The 9,644-nt window shown below is 43.4% G+C and overlaps 1 protein-coding gene across 1 annotated transcript; it reads left to right on the top strand.

Moving 5' to 3' along the window:
• Positions 1 to 2,662: 2,662 nt before the first annotated feature.
• metrnla (meteorin like, glial cell differentiation regulator a) lies at positions 2,663 to 8,818 on the top strand. The gene is made up of 4 exons (XM_029509326.1): positions 2,663 to 2,947; positions 4,488 to 4,870; positions 7,709 to 7,768; positions 7,939 to 8,818. Exons 1-4 carry the CDS (start codon positions 2,841 to 2,843, stop codon positions 8,250 to 8,252), a joined length of 864 nt encoding a protein of 287 aa, XP_029365186.1. The 5' UTR covers positions 2,663 to 2,840; the 3' UTR covers positions 8,253 to 8,818.
• The last annotated feature ends 826 nt before the right edge of the window (positions 8,819 to 9,644 follow it).

The following is a 9,644-nucleotide window of genomic DNA, read 5'->3' as shown; positions in this document are numbered from 1 at the left end:
AAACCTTCTATTTTTGAAGCTGCTGCTGAGCAAGTGATCAAGCAACTGGAATAACATGATGAAGGCAAATGCACTCTCCTTTGAAAGCAGATGGGATAGCTCCATATACGTTAATTCACACCAGGTCGGGATTCAGCTGTGTATTATAGTCACAATAGATTATGAAAATAATCCCTTGCATAGCATACTTATAACACCCACCCACCCACTGATGTTTTAAGTATCTCATTTTGCCTGGCCAAAATATAAATTTTGTTTTATAGTGGATTAAAATAACGATGATTGCTCAATAGATTGTTAGAGTGTTTGCGGATTATTTTCTGTTCTTTACCTGATACCAAAGTCTCCTACTGCGCTGAAGCTTTAGTGGTGTGCTTCACCTCCAGTAAAAGTTGCTTTGGATTAAAGCATCAGTCTGTAAATGTAATAGTTCTAGCAGTTTGCTGTGTGTGCATGTTAAAAATTGTTGTCGCAGAACAATAATGCTGTGAAAACTTGAATAACTGTTACGAATATGATTGAGCTTTTGGTTAGTGACACTAGTGACTTTTCTGATGCCCACATTTTGAGTACTGTCCATCAGCACTTCTATTGTATCATTGTTTTGTAACAGAAGACAGGTGATTATGGCCATTTACTGATGCCAACATTCATACTTGGTAAAACACTCCACAGGTTTAGCGCTTTTTTAACATTGATACAATCATAATGGACAGCTTGGAAGTTTCGATGCAGCACAAACACATCCTTTTCCTTATCACAATCAATTACCCACACTGCAACTCGGCATACAATATGACAAATTCAGTTGCTCACTTTGGCTGTTTTCTATCTCACTGCCTGACGTAGACTAGCATCAATCAGCTTGCTCAAAATATCGTTTTTCTTCAATTTTTGGCTTCAGCCTCAAACAAATACTGTACTGTACATAACACCTTTGGAGCCAAGACTTTTGCGCTGCTTCCCTACAAAACAACTTTATTAACCTTTTCAGACAAGCACGGGAACTCCTTAAGATGTGTAAACCGACTTTGATGTGTAGAATTAATGCCGTTTCCCAGAAAGTTCAAAATATAATGAGTGTAATTTATAGACAAATTAATAATAAAATAATCTTTTACAGGTGTAGCTCTGCTGTAATAGTGCTGGCATCATTGTGATAAAGCCCCATAAATCATGTCCAAACACATCTTGTGGTTCTGTTACCTCATAAAAAAAAAATCCCAGACGTCCTGCAATGCAGCAAGGACTACACAGAAACCAGAACACAAAGTCACCATCCAGCCTTCTAATCCAGACAAACAATACTAAGAATTTGGCCGACGGGAAAGTTTGTGCAGTCAAACTGAAAACTCATGTGCACATGCAATCTGTGTCTGTCAGTCTGTCAAAAGTCTGTCAGTCCTTTCAGTGGCATGTGGCCACAGCCAGGACATGCACCCTGCACGAGGGGGTCAGTGATCCAGACTTGTTGATCACTAACCAGCCACAACCGACTTCAATTACAAAGAAACCCAGGAAGAAAAGTAGCAGTTACAAAGAGCTCTGGTTTTCCTCGTCAGACGGGTTTCTTTCCCATGACAAGCTCTATCCAAAACACTTGATTTAGTAAGAAAATGTTCAGGATCCATTATCTGAGTGATGTGTAATTCATGTTTACAGATGCACCCAGCACTAACAGATCCCAACACTCTGCAAGTCCCTGCAGCTCTTGTTTCCCTCAGAAACAGCGCTGCATGTAAACGTGAGGTTCAGGACTGTGCCTGTGACTCACCTGTCAAAGTAACTTCACTATGAAAGTTATTTTATATAATAAGGCTATTTAAAAATTCCAATCAGATTTTCTGGAAAGACTCCTTTCATGTGGTGAAACTATTGTCCAGCAAACATAAAACATGGAGCTGCTGTGACATTGATTGAATTTTTTTTTAGCACAGAATTATGAATATTTAAGGACAAAAAAACAAACAAACAACATATTCATTTGCATTTGCTCAACCAACATTCATGCCTTTCGTTCATTTCCTCACTGATGTGGCCAATATATACAGATAATTGTGGCCATGGCCAGATGAGAAACCACGATTTTCAATTGCAACTGTGTTTTCTCGCTTTCTCGCTCGAGAGATTGTCTGAACAGTTAATATGCCTCCAGATGTAAGTTATGTATAGCATAAACATGTTTCAAAATAATATACTACACAACCACAAAAATGGATGCCAGTCTTTAAGGTAATTGCGGATGTACCGCTTATAATATATTACAAGACACAGTTAATCGCCCCTTTTTATTTGGGGGGAATTCGAGCTGCTGTTGTAAAACAAAATATGGATTTTGACGGTGCCTTCATGGGCTGTCAGATCTTTTTGAAGGGAAGAAACATTAAAGGCTCAAAAACAACACGGAGGTGGGATTTAGGTGATAGACCAATTGGAATACTGAGATATACCCTAAATAATGCATTTTATAAAAAAAAAAAATACAAAAAAAATCGATAAAATGTCAATCAATATAAAATTAACACATCGTTTCATATCTTAATGATTGAAAGTCTGGGTTTCGGCTGAGGATGTGAACGCAGCACTGCTGATGGGTGTGACGTGGAAGGGGCAGTGAGCACTTCAGGGACGGAGCTAAAGCTCAGTTCACTCCCCATTTCACGGAGGACCGTCAACACCGGGAGGTGAAACCGGGAGCGGATACGTGTCTGAATTCAACCGAAACTCCCGAAAGCGAGAGAGGAGACCCCGGGGGCACATGGACACGCCATGTAGCTGGAAAACACGGCGGGGGACTCGAACACAAGTTGACTAAAAGAGGCGGCGAAGTGAGCGGAGAGATGAACATGCTCGGCCCGGCGCTGGCCTCCCTGCTGCCGCCTCTGCTGCTGCTCTGCCGGCTGTCTGCGGGACAGTACTCCAGCGACCAGTGCAGCTGGAAGGGCAGGTGAGCTTTATCCAAAGTGCCAAATAAAAATCTTTATTCATTCTTTTTTATTGTATTTATTTTTTCTTCTCGTTTTATTGGAAATAAATTCCAACCAGCGAGCGACCCGAGAGTGACTGAGACCGAAACTCAAGATGCGGCGTTGATCTGAAACTGCGGACAGAAATTGGCCTCGGTTCACAAATTACTTTCTTTCTTTTTGGGACAAATCCGAAGTTATTGCTTTATTTTCTCTAGAAAGACGACAGATGATTCATGAAATGTGGCCAAAAAAATAAACTAATAAATTTCTACTCTGTCAGTTGGAAAGATGATCAGATGAGAAGTACTGGTGGTTCATTAAATTTGAACTTTTGGCTCAGGCTTAAAAATAAATCAAATCTAAAAAAACAAAAAATGCCATCTGGAAAGATCTGCCTACTGTTTTGGGTAAAGGTTTTTTTTTTTCCAAAAAATGCATTTTTCTAAGGGCTCAGCCAGCTTTATACTGGAAAGTCCATCCAACATCTGCTGAAATCTGTTTTGCACTTAAGAGGCTGTGCTTCAAATAGTGTGGTTTTGTTTTTCATCCTCCAGTCAGGAGGGGTAGGCATATTCAGTACTTTGAGCTCCTAACCAATAATCTGTTGTTCATTAGTGAGGCTCTTGACTAATCTCTTCTAATTGCATGCAGAAGTGATGAAGTTAGAAAAGGACTTAATTAGAGGCGTGCTGAGGAGAGCCTGGTTCTGGGGCTTCAGCTGCATATGCTCAGCATGTGCCGTGGGTTACTTTAGATCTATGGCGAATTTGAATTTCAGCATCTCATTTTCAGGAAACTGGGCGTTTCTCCCCCTGAGTCAAACCACTAGCTTGGCATGCACACGCTGGTAGACTGCTGATGGCTTCCTGCCTCTGGCTTTGCCACAGAATGACTGACAGACCAGAGTTTTCAATCCCTGACCAGGCATTAAGTTCTGGAGGGAGTCATTTGGTCATGCTGGCGCCACAGTCCGAAGTGCTGCCCGGACAAGTCTCTTCCAGTCTCTTTGGTGTCTTGAAAGCAAGGGGAGGTTCGGTGCGTGACCTGCATTTGCACTTGCATGCAGCGGGCCCAGCTACTGTTGCTGCTGTTGTCTGCCCAGGAGCCCCTGTGTCCCTCCATTCATCCATTCCTGCTTCCAAACTCTTCCCAAAGGCAGCCTGCCAGTGGTGCGTTTTGCCAAAGCTCTGGGGGGAACAATGTGGTATGGGGAGTGTGTGTTGGCGCTGAGGTCAGTTTGGCTGCTCTGGCTCGTGACTGGTCATGCAGCCAGTCTTGTGCACAGACGGCCCATAATGCTTCAGAAGGAATGTTGTCTAATGTCTTCTGAGTCTGCCCGAGGTCATCACCTTGGTCGGCTAATTCAGCCTACAAATTACCAGAAAATCATTTTTAGATGACTGAATAATCTCTTAATGCTATGGTTGCCATAGTTTTTTTTTTTTTTGTTGTTTTGTTTTTTTTTATTGCCACATGGTTGATTTTTGCTGACTCCCTTTGTGTTTCTTTTTTTGCTAGTGGTCTGACTCACGAAGGCCACACCAGGGACGTGGAACAGGTGTACCTGCGCTGCTCCCAAGGGTCTCTGGAGTGGCTCTACCCCACGGGAGCCATCATTGTGAACCTCCGACCAAATACGGTTTCCCCTGCTACCACTCGCCTCTCTGTCTGCATTAAACCCTCCACGGAGTCCAGCGGCACCAACATCTACCTAGACCGCAATGGCAAGCTGCGGTTACTGCTACGTGAGCAGGACCAGGCTCAGGGCAAGGTGCACTGCTTCAGCATCCAGGAAGGGGCGCTCTTCATTGAGGCTGTTCCACGCACGGACATCAGCCGGCGGATCACAGCGTTCCAGTACGAGCTTGTCAGTGATAGGCTGGGAGCAAACTTGCTTGGAGGTAAGACACTTCCCTCCTGATGATAGATTGCCTGGAGATCTAGGTTCCTGTATGTTCAGTCCTTTGTGGCATGTGTGCTGTGGAGGAATTGCAGCCATCTACTGGTGGAAACTTTTATTAAGTGTGACTTTATTAGTAGGAAACTTAAGATTTGTTCTAAAACACTGTTAACTCTGAAGCAGAAGTGTATTTCTGCTTTGGGAAAAGTAGATCTCTTGTCACTAATTATCAATACATCAAACTCTTAAGTCTTGATGGAATTTTTTTTTTTTTTTTTTTTTTTTTTAATAGTCAAATTTGTGTAATATCCATGCTTCATTCAGAAATGCTGCATGGCCTGTTTTTTGTTTTTTCTTTTGATGACTTGTATGTGGAGGGGCACAACCAAACAGAAAGTCTCCACTGGAAAAACAGCCATGTGTTTTCATGCTGCGTACCTGCCAAACCTGCACAGCTTCAAGCTGCGCGACTGTGCGAGCAACTGTGTTTTTTTTTCCACCTAAAGTGAAAAATATGAGCTGTATCAGGCTCACATCTGTTTTAACGGCTCCCTGGGTTCACATGTTCACATCCTGCGTCATTATCTGGCAAAACAGGGAGAGAGGGAGGGAGAAAGAGAGGGTTAAATGCAGAGTAGTTTGCGTGGAGTTGTTTCAACCACATTCGTGCACTCCACTCTGCTCTCCAGCTATAATGTGCTAATTTGATGTGGCTTGAGATAGCACCAGGATGATTCACAAAGACAGTGGTCTCGTGTCATCTGAGGCCCGAACTGGTGGATTGATTGCGCTTTCACTTCTCATTGTCTTTTTTGTTCCTCCCTTTCTTCTTCTGTCTGACCCGTTGTGCTGGGATTGAGTTGCTCACCATCAAGCTGGAATGTATCTTCAGCCAGATGTTGGGAGGAACTTAGGCTTCTTTTTTTTTTTTTTTTTTTTTTTCCCCCCCACTCCTTCTTTACTTGCCATCACGCCCTCAACCTCCCTTTCGGCTCACTTAAATTATTCCTCCTTTTCTTCCCCTCTCTTTCTATTTCCTACCTCTTAATTTCTTGTCTATTTACCATTCCAGTATTTTTCCTTTCATTCCTCTCTATACACATCCCCCCTCTCTTTCTCTTTCCTGGCTGTTTTATGTGGTTTCTGTCAGTGCTGAGTGGTATTAGCAAGTTGTGCTCCATTACAGCAGAATGCTTCCAGGCCCAGATGTTTCAGGCACACTTTGTGCCCCCTCCGCTGCTCCTCCCATCCCTTATCCCTCTCTGCCCTTTGTGAAGTGGTTCTGATCAGAGTGGTGCTGCATGTGCACGGGCCAGAGAGAGATGCTGACTCGGCTCTCAGCCCATTCCTGTGGTTCTGTTTCATGTCTGACATGTGAGCCCCGCTCGGCTCGCCTTTTGTAGGGCAGGGAAAAAAACACCCCTGGGTTTAGTGCCTCGGCTCGCTGCTCTGTCTGATGCTATGGTGGCAGCACGCAGGCTTACTTCAAAGTGCCTTTTACACTCTGCTACGGGCTCTGGGTGAGGTCGGCCTCTCTGAAGTCTCCCGCCTCTCCAGCTGTTCTTAAGCTTCCCGAGCTTGGGGCTGATTGATCTCTGATCTTGCTAGTGCTGCAGCCATGCCTCATGTTGCTACACTAGCTGACCTAAGACATACTCACCCCTCACCCCTATATGCGCTACTCCGGGAAAGTCAGCTAAAAATAAGTCCCGGTTCAGCACCTAAGGATGACAGAGGGCACAAATTTCTACTTAAGCAAGAAGTATTCTTCATTGTAATTCAGAGTCATGGTCTCCGGATCTTTCCTCTAAACTAGCTGAATCTTTGTTTTGATCAGCTTCAAGACCAGATGTGTATATTAAGGTGGTTTCCAATGTAATCCCCCTTTGCTAATCATGTCACTCAGTCTGCTCTAATTCACACCCACTGCTGACTTGACACCACTCCCTTTGGCCCTGTGTGCCACTCTGCTGCTCAGGAAAACCACAGCAGGTTTAGGGCCAATAAAGGCATTCTAGTGAGGCTAGCCACAGGACCACCTGAGTCAACTAATCATTTACTTGACTGCTCTCATTTAAAGCCCTTTCTCCTGCCATAAAACACTTGTGGAGGGCAGGCCGGAGTTACTGCTCCATAGCCTCCAATTAAAGGTGAAATCTACCCTGGGGCTACTGGGTAGAGGCATTATTTTTTTAACCTCCAGTTGTCTGTCGTCTCATGGCCTCCCTCACTTTGCTGGTATCTGCCCCTTTTTCAGGATAGTTACAAAAACTATTTGATGTTGCACTTGTGTGGTTGTGCAGGCAGTTTCAGTCCCAGCAGGCCAGCTCAAGCGCTAACAGAGCACAGGTCAGGCATGGAGCTTCTCCACGTCTCTCTGCTCTCTTTAATCCTTCTCATCTGGTCCTTGTTTGTCATGGAGTGTCGAGAGGTTCGTGTTGTGGTGGGGAAGCTTATGGAACAGTTGCTCTCAGCATTAAAAGCACTCGAGCACATACACACGTCAGCGTGTCTTTTAATAAACAATAATTAACCTCTTTTTTTCGCCATCAGAATCATATCCAGCTCTGGTGCAAAACACAGGACAGCTCATGGTAGAATGGCAGAGTCCTGGGCTAATGTCTTTTGTAAATAAATAATAATTTGTGGGATCACATGTCCCTCCATGGCTGGAATGACCACAGTTGTGTGTTTTTGTAAGTGGTCCTCAAACGTAAAACTCTGTGCCCACAGTCAAGATTTTTATCATGCTGCAACATCCGGACTACTGAAGAAGTCATAGACTTTTCCTGTTTCTGTTTGTCAAACTCATCCACCCACTCTGTTTATTTCCACTTAGCACCCTGTCAGCCCTGCAGCAATGCTGAGATGCTTCTAGCAGTCTGCACCAACGATTTTGGTGAGTAACTGATGTTTTAAAGAATGATGTGCTACCAGCACAGAAATGTCCAATGAAAACACCATCCTGTGCATGAGCAGGAAATTAAGCTAATGCCAGCATCTAAATTTTGTCTTCCTCTTTGTTTATTTTTATTTTATATAATTTTTTTTGTTTTGTTTTTTTTCCAGTGGCACGAGGCAGCATTAAGAAAGTGGAGCAGGAGGAGGAGCACTCATCTGTCACTGTGCAGATCAGCCACCTCTATAGACAGAAGACCCAGGTGTTTGTATCTGGTGGCGTGAGGGTACGGGCCTGGACTGGCCACATCAAGATGCCCCGGCAGTGTGGGGTGAGGTCTGGTGAGGGCGAGTTCCTCTTCACTGGGACAGTGAGGTTTGGCGAGGCTTGGATGGGCTGCGCTCCACGCTACAAAGACTTCCTGCGGTCGTATCATGAGGCACAGCTGCAGGGGACCAACCCTTGCCACGTGGACACAGACTGAGCGGGATACCTGCCCACACTTGGAAATAAGGACTAGTCCTGAGTGGGTGGGGACATGAGCTGAGCCAAATGTTCATGCAGAGGAATAAAAAAACTGACCGCCTGACTCAGTGGCAGTGCTGATCTCCTCTCTTCATGTGTCAGGACTCTTTGGAGACAATGAATGAAGCTCCTGGATGTTAGTAAGCAGCACATTAACTGGACTCTGTTCTCAAAGGTGAACTTGATGCAAAGTGGAATGTGTCTTGACTGCTTTGTCCAACAAACAATGAATTCCCCAGGTTTTAAATGTAGCAGACGCCATTTGGTCTTTATGTGTATAAAATGTGAATGAACATTGTATATTTTGAAGCCGTGTGCTTTGTAAAAAGCTTGATGTACAGTTCTGAAGTTATTTCTTATAACAGAAATGTATAAAGTGAAAAGCCTGCTATTTTTATTTTGTTTAAAAAACCTATTTGCAATTTCATGCCTGAGTTCACGAGCTCTTCAGGCTGTTCAGTTGTTAAAAAAAAAAAACAAACCAAAAAAAAAAGCAAAATCTTTCTGTTGTTGAGAATAAAAGCTTTTATTCCATGAAACTGTGTTCACCTTTGTATTGTTTACATCTAGACAAAGGCCACATGTAATAACAGGCAATAGCCACTAAATTATGACTGACAGATGGTTTATGGATTTTGACAATGCAGAGCATGATAGTCTTTATTTTTAATAAGGGGTCATCGTTAAGAGATCAGAAAATTTAAATTCAAGTATTTCATTTGTTAGGGAAAAAAGAAGCCAAAATATTAGCTGATTTTTCTAATGTGAGGATTTGCTGCTTTGAGGTTCACAATATTTTCAACGAATTATTTTGGAATTTGGAAATATTGGTCTGATTAAATGCCCATATCAGCCTCATTTCTCAGGAAATGTGACTTGTGCTTTTTACAGAAACTAACGCAGATCTAATTAAAACTATATTCAATTATATAAAACATTACTTTGACAATTAAAGATATTTAATATTAACTCTGGTGCCTATTTCCTTGTTGCAAAACAAGATGCCATCATATGATGTCCATTATCGTCTTCAGCCTTGGCCCGGGGCTCTGCCAGCGGTACAGAGAGATTCATATCAACATTGGGGTGGATTCCTCTGCACTGGTTCCTGTGGTGATGGGGGTGGCTGTGTGTCAAGGTCAATGTGAAAGGCCTCTTTGTTCCGGTGCAGCAGTCTGGTATGAGAGAGAGGACTGTAGACAGACCTGAATACAGCCCTGTGACTGGGCCCGCTGCAGCAAGCAGCCCTCTCCAACCACACTCCAAGTTTTGATTGGCAGGCACAATACTGCTTGAGCTGCCCTTTTAAATGAAAGCTTTTCATTTTCATCACCTCAAATAAAACACAAGG

The sequence above is a fragment of the Echeneis naucrates genome, chromosome 8 (genome assembly GCF_900963305.1).
Source record: "Echeneis naucrates chromosome 8, fEcheNa1.1, whole genome shotgun sequence".
Taxonomy (NCBI): Eukaryota; Metazoa; Chordata; class Actinopteri; order Carangiformes; family Echeneidae; genus Echeneis; species Echeneis naucrates.
Note: the sequence above shows the minus strand (reverse complement) of the source record. Positions and strands in the feature narration are given on the sequence as shown.